Raw genomic sequence first — 18130 nt, 5'->3', positions numbered from 1 at the left:
GAATTTGCCAGGCTTTAAGAAAAATCGGAACAGTTCCAGCAAATTCACGACCGTTGGCAACTATGGCCCCGATTCATCACTTCCATTATATTTTTAAGTCCTTATTCGTCTTGTGGTATTTGTTGTTTGGCGACTAATTCATAAAAATGGTGCATGTGATTCACGAGTTTGGCGCAAAATAAAAAAAAAATGTTTTTTCTTCCTGCCTTGAACTGTTTTTGTGATTCTGGCTTGCAAAAGTCATAAAAATGGTGTAAAAAGTTTGGTGTACTCTAAAATACACCAGGGGAGGAACTGATGAATCAGTTGAAAATATCTTTAATTGCTAGACAACGTCAACAAAGTATAAAACAACGACAAAAAACAGATGAGCACATACAGTGCATTGTGAAAGTGTTTGGCCCCCTTGAGCTTTTCTACCTTTTGCCACATTTCTGGCTTCAAACATAAAGATATAAAATTCTATTTTTTTGGGGAAGAATCAACAACAAGTGGGACACAATCGTGAAGTGGAACGAAATTTATTGGATATTTTAAACTTTTTTAACAAATTAAAAACTGAAAAGTGGGGCATGCAATATTATGCGGCCCCTTTACTTTCAGTGCAGCAAACTCACTCCAGAAGTTGAGTGAGGATCTCTGAAGGATCCAATGTTGTCCTAAATGACTGGTAATGATAAATAGAATCCACCTGTGTGTAATTGACGCACCCCTGGGCCTGTGTCGCGCAGCGTTGCGCACGCGGGAGCTTACCCGGAGCCGGATCTGTTGAGGGTTGTAGTCTCGTGGCGGTGACCCGGTCCGTGCCCAGGGAGTCAGACTAAGTGGCGCTGTATTAGCGGTAGATGTTGTACGACTACGCCACCCGTTGAATGCAGCGAAGGAGCTGCCGCTGCAGGGCAGACCGCTGAGGCCGGTGGTAGGATTGTGCAGCGTGATAGTATCACCCCCAACGGGAGGGGTATGGCCTCAGGGCAGCCGACGTGGATGATGGGGGTAGCAGGAACCACTCGGAGACGGTACGGTGTAGTTCAGGGTCTTTACTGGTGACAAAGATAGACCCTCCCGGAGTACTGGCTAGCGATTGGGGCTTGGTCAGTCCTTGAGCAGATGGGATCTCCCCTGGCCAGGCGGAGTTGTAGGCCTCCCAAACTGACTGTACTCTTCTGGCTACCTTGCTAGAGGCGGGTATAAGTAGCCCACGTCCCTGAGTGTACCGTGTGGTGCTCACCCGTATGGCCGGTGACTCGGGGCCTTCTAGTGGCGTCCGCTCCACGACGGCGGAGCTGGTCCCACGCGTGTGACCGTGCCTTCGGGTTTCTTGGCCAGAGGACCTGAAATCCCCTGCCGGGCGGTTTCTGCTGCTGGGTAAAGATTAGTCCCCACAGCCTCGGACTCCGGTGATAGCTTCTCAGTCAGGGCGAGCTCTGCAGCTGCCAGCCCCTGACTCCTTGTAGTACTGCTCCCACAGAGCTCCTGTTGTTTCTTCCTATGCTGCTTCTCTTCTCTGTCTCTACTTCTTCTCTACTCACTAACCCTGCCTCAGCCCTAGGTTTATATAGGGGAAGTTCTTCCCCTCCCAGGACTGGGCAGGAGGTGTGGCATGCACAGGATCCCTGACCAAGAGACCTACCACCTGCTCTCAGACATAACATTGCTGTTACTGTGGAAACCAGACCCCTGGGGTGCCACATAATCAAGTCTCCGTATAAATGCACCTGCTCTGTGATAGTCTCAGGGTTCTGTTTCAAGTGCAGAGAGCATCATGAAGACCAAGGAAGACACCAGGCAGGTCCGAGACACTGTTGTGGCGAAGTTGAAAGCAGGATTTGGATACAAAAAGATTTCCCAAGTTTTGAACATCTCAAGGAGCACTGTGCAAGCGATCATATTGAAATGGAAGGAGTATAAGACCACTGCAAATCTACCAAGACCCGGCCGTCCCTCTAAACTTTCATCCCGAACAAGGAGAAGACTGATCAGAGATGCAGACAAAAGGCCCATGATCACTCTGGATGAACTGCAGAGATCTACAGCTGAGGTGGGAGAGTCTATCCATAGGACAACAATCAGTCGTACACTGCACAAATCTGGCCTTTATGGAAGAGTGGCAAAAAGAAAGCCATTTCTCAAAGATATCCATAAAAAGTCTCGTTTGAAGTTTGCCACAAGCCACCTGGGAGACACACCAAACATGTGGAATAAGGTGCTCTGGTCAGATGAAACCAAAATCGAACTTTTTGGCCACAATGCAAAACTATATGTTTGGCGTAAAAACAACACAGCTCATCACCCTCAAAACACCATCCCCACTGTCAAACATGGTGGTGGCAGCATCATGGTTTGGGCCTACTTTTCTTCAGCAGGGACAGGGAAGATGGTTAAAATTGATGGGAAGATCGACGGAGCCAAATACAGCACCATTCTGGAAGAAAACCTGTTGGACTTTGCAAAAGACCTGAGACTGGGACGGAGATTTATCTTCTAACAAGACAATGATCCCAAACATAAAGCAAAATCTACAATGGAATGGTTCAAAAATAAACGAATCCAGGTGTTAGAATGGCCAAGTCAAAGTCCAGACCTGAATCCAATCGAGAATCTGTGGAAAGAGCTGAAAACTGCTGTTCACAAATGCCCTCCATCCAACCTCAATGAGCTTGAGCTGTTTTGCAAGGAAGAATGGGCAAGAATTTCAGCCTCTCGATGTGCAAAACTGATAGTCATACCCCAAGCGACTTTCAGCTGTAATCGCAGCAAAAGGTGGCGCTACAAAGTATTAACTCAAGGGGGCCGAATAATATTGCACGCCCCACTTTTCAGTTTTTAATTTGTTAAAGTTTAAAATATCCAATAAATTTTATTCCACTTCAAGATTGTGTCCCACTTGTTGTTGATTCTTCCCAAAAAAATTAGAATTTTATATCTTTATGTTTGAAGCAAGAAATGTGGCAAAAGGTAGAAAACTTCAAGGGGGCCAAATACTTTCACAATGCACTGTATAAAATAAACTTTAAAAAAAAGTTGCAAATAGAAAAATAGATTGCACAAACAAAAAAAAGGCGCAAAAAAAAGACAAAAATACAGTGGGTATGGAAAGTATTCAGACCCTTTTAAATTTTTCACTCTTTGTTTCATTGCAGCCATTTGGTAAATTCTAAAAAGTTCATTTTTTTTCTCAATAAAGTACACTCTGCACCCCAATTTGACTGAAAAAAAACAGAAATGTAGAAATTTTTGCAAATTTATTAAAAAAGAAAAACTGAAATATCACATGCTCATAGGTTTTCAGACCCTTTGCTCAGACACTCATATTTAATTTACATGCTGTCAATTTCCTTGTGATCCTCCTTGAAATGGTTCTACTCCTTCATTGGAGTTCAGCTGTGTTTAATTAAACTGATAGGACTTGATTTGGAAAGGCACACACCTGTCTATATAAGACCTCACAGCTCACAGTGCATGTCAGACCAAATGAGAATCATGAGCTCAAAGTAACTGCCCAAGGAGCTCAGAGACAGAATTTTGGCAAGGCACAGATCTGGCCAAGGTTACAAAAGAATTTCTGCATTACTCCAAGTTCCTAATAGCACAGTGGCCTCCATAATCCTTAAATGGAAGAAGTTTGGGACCACCAGAAGTCTTCCTAGACCTGGCCGTCCAGCCAAACTGAGCAATCGTGGGAGAAGAGCCTTGGTGAGAGAGGTAAAGAAGAACCCCAAGATCACTGTGGCTGAGCTCCAAAGATGCAGTAGGGAGATGGGAGAGGGTTCCACAAAGTCAACTATCACTGCAGCCCTCTACCAGTGGGGCATTTATGGCAGAGTGGCCCGACGGAAACCTCTCCTCAGTGCAAGACATATGAAAGCCCGCATAGAGTTTGCTCAAAAACACATGAAGGACTCCCAGACTATGAGAAATAAGATTCTCTGGTCTGATGAGACGAAGATAGAACTTTTTGGTGATAATTTTAAGAGGTATGTGTGGAGAAAACCAGGCACTGCTCATCACCTGCCCAATACAATCCCAACAGTGAAACATGGTGGTGGCAGCATCATGCTAGGGGGTGTTTTTCAGCTGCAGAGACAGGACGACTGGTTGCAATTGAAGGAAACATGAATGCAGCCAAGTACAGAGATATCCTGGATGCAAACCTCTTCCAGAGTGCTCTGGACCTCAGACTTGGCCGAAGGTTCACCTTCCAACAAGACAATGACCCTAAGCACACAGTTAAAATAACAAAGGAGTGGCTTCAGAACAACTCTGTGACCATTCTTGACTGGCCCAGCCAGAGCCCTGACCTAAACCCAACTGAGCATCTCTGGAGAGACGTGAAAATGGCTGTCCGCCAATGTTCACCATCCAACCTAACAGAACTGGAGAGGATCTGCAAGGAACAATGGCAGAGGATCCCCAAATCCAGGTGTGAAAAACTTGTTGTATCATTCCCAAGAAGACTCATGGCTGTACTAGCTCAAAAGGGTGCTTCTATTGAAAACTGAGCAACGGGTCTGAATACTTATGACCATGTGATATCTCAGTTGTTTTTTTTTAATAAATTTGCAAAAATTTCTACATTTCTGTTTTATTTCAGTCAAGATGGGGTGCAGAGTGTACATTAATGAGAAAAAAATGAACTTTTTTAGAATTTACCCAATGGCTGCAATGAAACAAAGAGTGAAAAATTTAAAGGGGTCTGAATACTTTCCGTACCCACTGTAGGCACAAAGTTTATGATGAATCGGTGCTTATGTGTGTACAGGGTCAGTGCACATGGCAATGCTGTGTGTATAGGTCCTCATGCTAGATTTACAGATATTTAATTGAATGTATATGTTAACTCTTAATATGCTGTAGATAAAAAGCGGCAGACGAGAAGACAATGTTAGCTGTCCGTTTATAAATAAAAGAAAATATCTGTGACTTATGAATAAAAAAATCACGACATACAAGGCATAGTGAACATGGCTGTTTATAGAGCCACTGCATACAAAGAATGCATAGATAAATGGACTCTTACTAACACGTTGGCATTTTGTCATACATACACACCACATACATACTTTTTGGCTGTAAAAAAAAGTGACTTTTTAATTACAATTCGTTTTACAAAATAATTCTTTAAGTTAAAATATGCAAAGCTATTTTTAAAACAAAATATCTGCAAAGGATTGGCAATTTCCCATAGATCACTACATCTTCCACCATATGTCTGCAGAGATATGAGGATAGATAGGTGAAGTGCACGTGCAGGAGACGTGGCATGGAATATATAGGCATGAACTTCGTTATCCTGTACAACTCTACGCAATGTCCCTGGCTTTCCAGAACGAAACTATAACAACTCACTTCCATTATTTATAAATTGTAGCTTTTCGATTTTGAGACTGGATTCATCCCAGGAATTTTTTATGGAGCCTTTTTAGAAATTTTAGTCATGTTTTTGGCATTTTCTTTTATAATTTTAGCAAAAACTCGAGGCGTGTAGTGTTTTTTTTCCACTGAAATTCTAAACATGGAAATGTCCTTTTCCCCAATAAGAGAAAAAAAAATAATGCAAAATGTAATAAAAAAAAAACAAAACAACAACTCTGCGGTTATATGTCATTTTTGCATGTAGTTTATTTTATAGAAACAGTTTTAGGAATATTTTCTACACCTGTACTTAAAGGTGTTATCCACTGCTAGGACAACCCCTTCTCAGTCCGTTTATTTGCCCCTAGTAACAGCTCTCACTTTCTCTGAATGTATGTCCATAAGAGAGTGTAGCCAGCGCTGATTGGCCACAGGGATTGCGTGACATAACAATGTTATGTGATCCTTGGGAGAGTTAGTACCGACACCGCTGGAATGGCACCGGAACTGGAGGCAAGTATAAGTGATATTATTTTGAGAAAGGGTTGTCCAAGTAGTGGACAACCGCTGTAAAAGAAAATGTTTTTCCGCTTTTATAAATTTTGATGCCCTCTTTAAATCACGCACACTTAAATTGTACAGTGTATGCAAGTTAAGAGGTGTCTCTTGACCACTCATTCTGAATGGCCAGGGTCAGACTGGGGTTCCTTGTGCCCACCAGAGATGATTATGATGATGACCACATTAGAACTAAACAAACCTATGCATGTCCTCCTTAATTTCACTGTACTATTTGTACTTATCATTGCTCGTATTATTATTTAGATCTAATAGGCTCATTGTACATAAAAAATAGACCCTACTGGTAAGTAATTGGCGCTAAAGTCAACTATAAATGCGGATGTCTTTTTCTGAACTGTTAGGACATAGACATGAACAATTCAATTTGCACTGATGTGGTCAGGGGTCCAGACCTTTGTGACAACCGGTCACCAGTTCTGCGTGCATCTGGGGATTAGTAGGCACATAGAGATGAATGTCATGGTATTGGGGGGCTTAGAAAGCCCTACAGGTGCCCAGGATGCCGAGCTGGACATCGGACCAGGGTGGCGCAAATCAAATTGATCATCTCTATTAGGATACTAAAGAGGTGTCAAAGCCTGGATCTCCCATAGGATCCCGTGGACTGTGGTGGGTCAGTCTTACCCTCCAAAAACACCTTATTTTTTCGTATAATGTGTGACTTGACCCCTTGGACAGTAGTTTGGTGCACTATTTAGTATACTTGTGTGTCCTCCCTTCCCTTGTCCATACATATTCTTTATATGGGAGCCTACGGCTGTTGGAAGGCTTCTTTCAGAGTCATGGGCTCCCATGTTAAAGAACATATAAAGTTTTTACTGGAAGGTGTGAGACTGTATGGAATTGGTGTCATGACAAATTGTTGGACCCAAACATAATTCAAGAATGGTGAATGGTGGACGCACCTGTATGCCACAGCGTTCTCTGATGTATTTGATGTTTTGTTAAAGGCCACAGATTGCTTTTCGGTAAGTCACCGCATTTTGTGGATACAATTTCATCAGGGTCCATACAATTTGCTGATCATGGTCCCCTATGAAACAGTATTAAATAAAGAAGCTTTATATGGTTTGGGAGTTTCCTATTTTTAGAGTTTGTCACCTTCCATGTGTTACCACCCACAGAATTTGATGAAGAAACACCAGGTTGAGTGCAGGAAGGGTAGTCAATTTTTCATTTACAAACCTGCCAAAAACTGGCAAGTCGTTACATTGCAAATAAGGAGAAACAAAAAATCTAATGTCTAATAATTATTCTCCTAAATACAATTAATGACTAAATATAATTAGTGACCACGACTGCAGTTTACTTATGCTGGCAACGAGATGCTACAATTAAATTTGCACATATGATTACATGAGCTTTTCTATCCTTGGAAAAAGCCAAATCATGTGTAGGACTGTTGAAGGACATCGCTAAGTATCAGCCAATTGTCTATATAGGGTACAGGTGCACTGCAATTAACTGCTCACAGATCAATGACAATGCAAAATCCAGTAATATATATGCAGGGTATCTTTTAACATAATTCTATATTTTGGTCCAGTACAATATTTCTCATTTGCAGCGTTCCAAATCTAATTTCCTGCAGCTTCCACTAGAGGGAGCTCAGAAGCTAGCTGCATACTGTATTTACATAGAACACAATAATAAACCAGTATGTGGAATGCTCATGAGCTCCCTCTAGTGGCAGTTTATTATTTTAGCTATGCCTATGCAGATCATTTGGAGTTCTGTGTTACAATAAAGGAGCTCTGACTGCAGTAAAGATAAATTAAGGACATATTGAAAAAAATATGGTGTTAAAGGATGGACATTATTTAGGATATCCCAACTTTATGTCAGTCCACAGCCGTTTTTTGTAGGCTGCTTATTTCTTGCCATCATTTATAGTTCCTTTTGCGTAAGATTTAAGGATTTACAGTCCTAAAATGGTTTAGCACATTGGATGGCCTATACAGAACTATGGAGTGGTATAGACAGAGCAATGAAGACTATGTAAGGGCCCAAGTTGTGATTGACAATATGGCTGTCAGATTGTATAAGCGGTGTGCTATGCTGAGAGTGTATATGACCTGTGCCCGTAGCACTGGTACGGAATAGTACACAGGAGAGCTGCCCGCTAATATTAGAAGAGATGGTCTCTATAATGAGGTGGTGTGGAATGAAATGTCTGACAACCCCAGGGAAGCCCATATACTAGACTCCTTTAGCTTACGAAATGATGTCTTTGTGCATTTAACGATTAAGTGCCGGCAGCGCAGGTAATAGAAACCCCATAAATCTGCTCCACTGACACCTGGGCCATCGTATTGGTCAGCTATCAGCGTCTTTTGTGGGTGCAGATCACAAGGATGAACATCGTGATGGTGACTTTCCTCAAGGATGGGATGAGTCAGTGAGCTATGGGATGCTTAGTAATCCTTAACAACAATGGACTCCATGGCATTTGTTAGAGAGTGCAGAAAATGTCACTTTGTCATGAAATGTTTCTCATATTTACAATCGGAAACAAGACCATCCAATGAATGTAAGAAGAACCACGTAGAGGAGAGAGAAAAATAAAAATTATGAATAGATATATATTTATATTCATGCTTCTTTTGTAGTACGCCATGGTGTCAGAACGAGAACATGCTTGTCAAACATCAGATTAAGGGAGGTTTTCTGAAGAGAAAAGCAGCAGCTTAATGGAAGGCTGAGCCGCAGTACACTCCGATATACAGCTACTTTTACTTCAGTAGACACATAAGAGTCAAGTGTTCTTTATTCTTCCGCCATCTTGAAGCTATGGCATGTCGGCCACAGGGCGTTTCTGTTTCAAAGTGTCAATCAGGGATAAAACGCCACGTTTTACACTGGTCGTGACTCTTCTTGTCACAGAGTCTGCAGGAGGTGGTGGTGGCGGCTGTGGCTTCTGGGAAGGAGGCCTGGCAACCAGGCACTTCTGATACCGCAACTAGAAAACACACAGGGGTCCTCATGTTAGTAAAGAAAGACAACCAATATCTGCCCCAATATTCCAGATACATTCTTATACCTCACATACATTTATCGAAATAGTGTTAACCCCTTTACCCCCGAGGGTGGTTTGCACGTTAATGACCAGGCCAATTTTTACAATTCTGACCACTGTCACTTTATGAGGTAATTACTCTGGAACGCTTCAACGGATCCCCCTGATTCTGAGAATGTTTTTTCGTGACATATAGTACTTCATGACAGTGCTAAAATTTCTTCGATATCACTTGCGTTTATTTGTGAAAAAAATGGAAATTTGGTGAAAATGTTGAAAATTTTGCAATTTTCAAAATTTGAATTTTTATGCCCTTAAATCAGAGAGATATGTCACACAAAATACTTAATAAATAACATTTCCCACATGTTTACTTTACATCAGCACAATTTTGGAACCTAAATTTTTTTTTGTTAGGGAGCTATAAGGGTTAAAAGTTGACCAGCGATTTCTCATTTTTCCAACAAAATTTATAAAACCATTTTTTTTAGGGACCACATCATATTTGAAGTCACTTTGAGAGGTTTTTATGACAGAAAATACCCAAAAGTGACACCATTCTAAAAACTGCACACCTCAAGGTGCTTAAAACCACATTCAAGAACTTTATTAACCCTTCAGGTGCTTCACAGGAATTTTTGGAATGTGGAAGAAAAAAATGAACATTTAACTTTTTTCACAAAAATGTTACTTTAGACCCAATTTTTTTTATTTTCGCAGGGGTAACAGGAAAAAATGGACCCCAAAATTTGTTGTGCAATTTCCCCTGGGCACGCATATACCCCATATGTGGGGAAAAAACACTGTTTGGGCGCACGGCAGGGCTCGGAAGGGAAGGAGCGCCATTTGACTTTTTGATTGTAAAATTTGCTTGAACAATTAGCGGATGCCATGTTGCGTTTGGAGAGCCCCTGATGTGCCTAAACAGTGGAAACCCCCCACAAGTGACCCCATTTTGGAAACTAGACCCCCCAAGGCACATATCTAGATACATAGTGAGAACTTGGAACCCCTAGGTGCTTCACAAATTGATTCGTAAAAATTAAAAAGTATTTTTTTTCCACTTTTTAATTTTTACGAATCAATTTGTGAAGCACCTGAGGGTTCCAAGTGCTCACTATGCATCTAGATAGGTGCCTTGGGGGGTCTAGTTTCCAAAATGGGGTCACTTGTGGGGGAGCTCCAATGTTTAGGCACACAGGGGCTCTCCAAATGCAACATGGTGTCCGCTAACAAATTGAATGGAAAATCGCCTCAAATTGTTAGCGGACACCATGTTGCGTTTGGAGAGCCCCTGTGTGCCTAAACATTGGAGCTCCCCCACAAGTGACCCCATTTTGGAAACTAGTATACCGATCACCTCCCCTTAGCCACCGCAATGCTGTGATCGAGTTTGATCGCAGCATTGCAGGGGTTAATGTGCCAGGAGCGGTGCGGGACCGCTCCCTGCACATAGTGCGAGGTGTCAGCTGTGGCAATCAGCTGACACCCGGCGGCGATCGCGCCCGCACAGCCTGTGTGAGCGCGCGATCGCGATGACGTACTAATACGGGTCAGGCTCTTAAAGCCCAGGGCACAGACGCGTATCAGTACATCATGGGCTGTAAAGGGGTTAAAGGGCTTGTCCACAGTTTTTATCCCATTCCCAACATAGTAATCTGGGGTTTTTTGTTTTTGTCTTTTCCTCTCCTTCTTCCAAGAGCCATAACTTTTTTTTCATTGTTCCATCAACATAGTCATATGAGGGCTTGTTGTTTCACGGGTCAAGTTCTTGTTTTGAATGACACCATGCAAAAGTGTAAAAAATTCTAAGTTCGAAAAAAAAAACGCAATTCAACAATTGCTTCATGGATTTCATTTTTACGGCTTTCACAGTAAAAATGATTCTCCAGGTGAGTCCGATTACGGCGATATCAAACATGCATCTATATATTTTATATATATTAAAATTTCAGAAAGTTGCAAAAAGAAATTGTTGCTTGTGTCACCATTTACCAAGACCCTTACCGTTTTCATTTTTTTTGGTTGATGAATCTGAGTGAGGGCTCTTTTTTGCGTGGCAAGACGTTTCTATTGATACCATTTTTGGGTACATAAAACAAATTGATCACTCCCCATAGCTTTTTCTTTAGCCGTGTTGCGGCAGCCAAACTAAACCCTCAAAATTCTGGCATTTCTATTTTTTTTTCTCTTTACGGTTAAACAAAATTATATATTAAATTGGACTTTTACGAACACAGCGATTACACAAATGTGTATTTTTAAATTATTTCTTTATTTTTAATGGGGGGAAAGGGGTGTGATTTGAACGTTTAGATCTTTCATATTTTTTTAAATTTAGATTTATTTTTTTTTTAGAGGACTTGATGCTGCGATCGTCTGATTGCTTATACTATACACTGCAATACAACAGCATTGCCCTATATAGCAAAAGTCACTGCTAATAAGTTCAGCCACAGGCTGGACTTCAACGGTGCACTGTAATTGCAGGCACTGGGGTCTTCAGCATACTCTAGGCTGCCATAGTAACCCATAGGTCTCAGCACCCCTGTCAATCAGATGTTTGAAGGGGTCACTGTGATTATACCAGTGCTGCCATGGCTCTCTCATAGAGAACATTTGGTCAAGCCAAGCCTTATGGTGTATGGGGGAGTTGGGAGAAATAGCTGTCGGACGAACAATCGGGATACTGTCATCTATTTTTTATGGCCAGTTTTACACTGGCTCATAGTGCACATGTCGTGTCTTACGTAGTGTCTATGCTAAATAATGCAGATTAGTACCATTCAAGTAAATTGGATCTTCACCGGTCCAATACTGACGGCCATTCATCATACAAGATGACATTTCTTGGAAAGCCTCCTTACCATGCATGCAGCTTGTACAGCTTCAGAAACGCTTCCTGCATTGGGCTCACACCAGAAAACATGAGTCTCAAAATGCTGACTGCCTGTGTCCATAATGAAAGCGAATGTATGGATATCTTTGCCAACACCCATGAACGATAGGAAACGCACCCGACATTCTAATAAGACTTCTTCATCCTGCCGGGAAGGAACAGATCACATTCTCAACTTGCAGTTACATCGCAGTGCACAGGACTATCATTAGTACCATCCAGGAGAATCATTAGTACCATTGAGGAGTACCGAAATCATTGGACATAATTAATTAAGCAATTTATAGCACTGTTACTTGGGAAATACATAAAATATTATATTGAAACAATGTATAAAATAGTGCATTGGCTATTAAACATCTCTATCATTCTGGAAATTTTATTAGACTAGTATTGTGAGGTATCGTTTTGTTATAAGAAATGACAAGTGGGCAACCCAGAAAAGACTTTGCCCTAAGGCTTTATGAAACTTTGCTTTAGAATTTGGTTCTCCTACTAAGCACCTAATGGTGTCACAGAACTTCAGCTTACTTCACTAAAGAAAAACATTAACACTTCAATCATAAGTGACAAAATTTCTCATTTCCATAGTGCAAATAAATTGTTCTCGGAGACGAATTACCAGAACCCCCTGCCACTAATCTTGAACTTTTTCTAAAATTGGCCATACACCTTCAAAAGCTGTCAACCAAACACTCATTCTGCTGGCAGCTTAATCTTTTGAACATTATCTCCCTACCCCCTTATAGATTCTGGCTAGGCTTAGTTGAACGTGCTTGTGTCGTCAATAAGGAGAGGGGTATAATTCTCCGCCAAACAACTCTGGTTGTAGCTCATCCCCTGAAGAACAAAAGGACCAGACACGTTGAAGTCCAATAAGCTCAATCCTTGTTTTCCCAGAAATCTGCCATTGGGGTATATTCCCATACATGTGGAAGGTTGGCCATTCCCATTGACATGGGTAGGTTCATCGTTGTCTACATGTAATGGGTTAGGCAAGCTTTACTTTTGCCATTACTACCCCTGGTAATCAAAATTTGACAACTCGTATGGCAAAGGACCCTCTATGCATGATGAAAGCACTTTTTCTCCCCCCATTTATATGAGGGGAGTCAGAACTAAATCTTTTCCCAAGATAAAGGAAACCTTGTTACATCTCCTAAATGTTTTTATTTTTTGTGACATGGTCTATACTTAAGATATGCGATAAGTATTGATTGGTGTGGTGCGACTCCTCAAGGGTCACGTTGCTTGCTGAGCATTAATTCAGTACCTGTAGGGGTCTGCACTGCAGTACCAGGTACGGCCCAACCTTATGGATGGTGATGTGCCTATGTTAGCAAAGAAGGGCATGGGGCGCCGGTTTGAGCATTGTTACTCTTCCTTCTTCTGATCAAAGGTTGGACCTCAACCAATCAATTATTGATGGCCTATCATAATGATCGGTTTATCAGTATCCAAGGCACGGAAAACCCCATGATCTATCAAAATGGATATTTTGGCGGACCTTTAATACAAAGGAAAGTCTAATTAAAGTTGTCCCTTACTGACCCCACTGTCCATGCACTTACGTCTGCTCTAAAGTGTAACATTACAACAGTGAATGGTGCAATCACAGAACTTTCCACTGGCATTAGTCCACGCAACCCGAGTCTCATCTATTCGCCGCAATCACATAGGACTCTACAAACAATAGCTCGTTACTGCGGCGCACAAGGATGGATTCACGTGTTAAGACGGCAACATTTCCAATTTATCGCTATTCTTGTGTTCCCTGGTTCTGGAGTGTACGGGCCTCAGGAGCTTGCGATTTCGCTGTCTTTGTACAGTGGGTGGGTGAACCAAGGAATCTATATAGAGTGTGAGCTGATGCATGAACTGTCCGTATATTACATGCATGCTGATACATGGAATAAGCAGAACAATAGCATGATGAGCATGATGACTGAGGGCAAATAGGACAGAAGTGCGTGTGAATGTGAGAGCAATAATAATACACAGGTATACACTGAATTATACATGGCAATATAGGATTTTAGCTTTTGCGTGAATTGTAGGACCTTCTGCAGGAACCGTCCCAGAAGCATCTCCGAAAACTGAGGAATTACTTCAGATAAAGCAGGTGACATGGAGCCGGAAAATAGCATTTTATATTTTTTCTGTGCATAAAGTGCCCTATTGTTCACCATCTGCTCCTGCCACATGATTAATCTTCTGTAGTGCTGATGCACTATGGGCCTGACACATATTTTTGCTGATGTCTACATTATGGTATTTTATTATGTAGGCCAAATGAAAAGTTTGGTGAAAAAAGTGGAAAATAGCAAATAGTATAAAACAGGTGAATAGCACAGAGTTGTAATATAGTACAAATAGATATGTATGAGATCTTAGGCTGGGGCGGACATATCATTAGTGCAACCTCTGCAGCCACACAGGGGCCCAAAATGTAAGGCAGCCCAATTCTACCTCCAATGCAGGCGGAATTGTGCATTATAATGAGTTCTTGGACTGCAAAGGACCCTTAAATTGTTCTTGCATAAGGACCCTCTTCAGTCTGCCAATGGTCTTAGGGCCCCGTACAAATTAGATAGCTGTCAAAGAACAAATGTTCGGCTCCCAGCTTTTTTCAGCCATAGTAAGTCTAATGTATATGGGGACTTTTACTGTATTCCTTTATGCCTACAATTTATTTTTATACAGAATTTTTAATTGCAGATTGAAAGAATGCTTTACCCAATTTCATGATGGAAAAATACCTTCCCCTAGATCATACATGTTAAGCTCTGGCCCGTGGGCCAAATCTAGCCCACATGGTGATTATATTTGGCCCCTGACACCAGAACCACCACCACTATGTGGGGCCATTATTCTGTACGGAGGACTTTGTGGAGCCCATTATACTGTATAGAAGGCAATGTGGGGCCCATAATACTATAATGAGGACTATGTGGGGCACATAATACTATAAGAAGGACTATGTGGGGCCCAAAATACTATAATGAGGACTGTGTGGAGCCCATAATACTATAAGGAGGACTATGTGGGGCCTATTATACTGGTTGGCCCGCGACTTTGTCCAAGTTTTTCATTTTGGCCCTCGGTGTGTTTGAGTTTGACATCCCTGCCCTAGATGAATTTCTCTTTAAGGGCACATTATGTGTACCAGAATTTCTACAGAAAAAAATCCAGCTTGGATTGCGACACAAATTCCAATACAAAACCACAGTAGAATCCTCATGTTGGAACACATTTACACATGTGGACAAAATTGTTGGCACCCTTCTGGTAAAGGGAGAAAAAAACATAATGGTCACTGATATAACTTGAAACTGACAAAAGTAATTTTCAATTTACTGAATATCAATTAATGAGAATCAAACATTGCTTTTGAATTGTGGTTCAACAGGAAAATAAAAAAAAAGACTAATAAAACTGGCCTGGACAGAAATGATACTTCCCTTAGGGTATGTGCCCACGATGCGTAATTCATGCCTATTTTGTGCGGAAATTTCCACAGCATAAATGCATGAATTACGCATGTTAGCCTTCCCCCATGGTCCCCTATGGCATTCCACAATTGTAATGCCCATGCTGCGGAAATTTCCGCAGCGTTTTTGATGTGCAGAAAATTCCGCAGCATGTCAATTCTTTGTGCATTTACGCCATATACAATGCAGTAGAATACGCAAGGCAATTCCGCATGTGCAAAACGCACGAATTCCGCGCGAAAAACGCATGTCAAATTCCAAATGCGTTTTTCCGGGAAAAGGACATGCGGAAATGAAGCGCAAATTTCCGCTTCATTTGCACATCGTCGGCACATACCCTTAACGTAATATTTTGTTGCACAACTTTTTGAGGCAATCACTGCAAAAAAAATTATATCTGTAACTGGAGATGGTTTTATAGACGGACTCGCTCATGTTATGCATGTTTGTCTATGATTTTCTTTCTAATCTCCTGAGACAACTCTTCTTAGCTTTCACACCGTGATACCAAACAGCACAATGACTACTTTTTCCCCCTTGAAATGGCAGACTGATTGATTACAGGCTTGTAAACACCTGTAATGCTAATTACAGGACGCACATTTCCCTATGGTCAAATTATTTTCAATGTTTTCTAGGGGTACCATCATTTTCATCCAGGCCATTTTCATTAGTTATTTTTTTACTTTTCGCAGTTTCAAGTTATTTCAATTAATATTGTGAGCTTTTCTTACTTTAACATAAGGAGACCAACAATTTTGTTCATGCGTGTATTCCGGAATTGCCACAGATTTTACCCTATGTATTGCAAAGAGTAAAATCCTGTCAAAAGATTTCACATGCAGCAGATTTAAAATCAGCACCAAATGTCAACTTACATGCAGATTTTATTTTCGAAGTGCGTCACGTCGTATTTTAACAAATCTCATCCCTTTACTTCTACTCTAATACACTGCAGAATTTTTGCCCACAAATCTGGTTGAAAAATATCCTTAGGATAAAATCACAAATGTAAGAAAGATATGCGGCAGAAACTCACACTGTAACTTGCAGATTCTGGTGCACATTTTTCTGTGAGTTTCTTGAGTAAAAAAATCATCTGCTCTTGTAGATTTTGCGATGGATTTTAATATCGTCTAGAGCAATATGGTCTTTTTTATTGGAAAACTACTTAAAAAATGTACTTCAGCACATTTTTTTACCAGTTTTACCAATACACCTGCTTTAATCTGTGCTTGTACTGTGGAACTGTTAAATACTCAAATTCTTGCATGTATATAATTACCTAATAAAGTGATTAAATCAAACATCTGTTCTGTAAATGATATAAAATTACACTGAAATATGAGCCTATTTTGTTGTGCTTCGATGACTCCAGCGTCATTGAATTCATTATTTTTCTGAATTCATCTAAATGTCATTGTGCTCGCTGTTAGCTGGTAAATGTGACCTTGAAATCAGTTACAAGCAAAAGAGTAAGGCTGGTCTAACAGGCCAAATTAACTCCTGCCCAGATTAAAACTAGGCATAGTTTGGCCTAGGCCAGAGTATACCCCGGGGGGATAAACTGTCCTAGGCCAATCTACACCCGGGGGTGTAAAATGGCCTAGGCCAAAGTATACTGCGGGGAACTGTCCTAGGCCAATCTATACCCGGGCGTGTAAAATAGCCTAGGCCAAACTATACCGCGGGGAACTGTCCTAGGCCAATCTATACCCGGACGTGTAAAATAGCCTAGGCCAAACTATACCCCTCCAGGCTACAATATACTCCTTTATTTTATGAGGCCTTGTAAAATACATAGATTTTAGATGCCATTTTTTAATAACTTAAAACTAATTTATACGTAGTGGGAAGGTATTGGTGTTGTTAATCACATGATGAAGTTTGATCTTAAAATACAATGTGACTGGTAACGGACAACAGTCATTACATCTGAGATTATACTGTTGTCCATTAAGATAAGTGCTTTTATCTTAGAATTGAATTGTAACTTGATCTCATCTCTTCACTGGTTTTCTTACTCTGTCTCTGATTGGTTGAAAAGTGTGCAGATCTGTTTCTACATTACTCAGACACACAGCTGCTTTTAATGTGTAACTACTGAGAAGTGCGGTAGGATTCTTTACCTCATTATATCTTTGTGGAAGTCTAATATTTTTACTGATTGAAGATTTTCTGGTTCAACTAATAAAAGTCTATGTGTTTAGAACTTTAAGATTTAAGTCAGTTATCTTCTCACATAACTTACCTGGCAAACCTAAACCCCCATTAAGATGTTGAAAAATTAAGTAATTCTTGTGTATATCACTCAACGTTGCTGATATCAAGGGGGTATAATGTGGCATGAGGGGGTATGAAATGGCCTAGTCCAATTTATACCCCGGATTATAAATTGGCCTAGGCCATAATATATCCCGGGGTATAATCAAGCCTAGGCCACTTTAACCCCAGGTATAGTCTGGACTCGGTATACTATAGCGTGTTACACCAGGTTCAGATGACTGTATTCCCTAGACCGTATATCTACCGCAATGCCCAGGCTGTCCACAAAGGCTGTAAGTTCAGGCCAGGAGACCCACAGTTAGTCCAGGCATTGCAGTCTGTATACGGACTGTGAAATTTGGATGACTAAACATGGCTTAAGTGAGGAAAAAAAACCTTTCTAACCATATTCATGTGCAATAAACTCAGGACTTCAAGAATATAGTGGCCAGTGTAATATAACCAGCAGACATTAGTGTTGATACAAAACGTGATAAGTAAATTATTTGATCTCTCAGACAA

The 18130-nt window shown here is 41.0% G+C and overlaps 1 protein-coding gene across 8 annotated transcripts in view; it reads right to left on the bottom strand.

Annotated features, from left to right (window-relative positions):
* Positions 1-5607: 5607 nt before the first annotated feature.
* APBB2 (amyloid beta precursor protein binding family B member 2) overlaps positions 5608-18130 on the bottom strand; it is a 422077-nt gene continuing 409554 nt past the window's right edge. For all 8 annotated transcript variants that reach the window (XM_073645694.1, XM_073645669.1, XM_073645685.1 and 5 more), the window contains 2 exons: positions 11821-11997; positions 5608-8896 (listed from right to left, as the gene is read on the bottom strand). In XM_073645694.1, coding sequence (XP_073501795.1) covers positions 8726-8896; positions 11821-11997 — 348 coding nt within the window. In that variant the 3' untranslated portion in view covers positions 5608-8725. The remainder of the gene's footprint in view (positions 8897-11820; positions 11998-18130) is intronic.

This window comes from Phyllobates terribilis, unplaced genomic scaffold, assembly GCF_046119375.1.
Source record: "Phyllobates terribilis strain yellow unplaced genomic scaffold, ASM4611937v1 Scaffold_1__5_contigs__length_1240528914, whole genome shotgun sequence".
Lineage (NCBI taxonomy): Eukaryota > Metazoa > Chordata > Amphibia > Anura > Dendrobatidae > Phyllobates > Phyllobates terribilis.
This window is presented reverse-complemented; position numbering and strand designations above follow the sequence as displayed.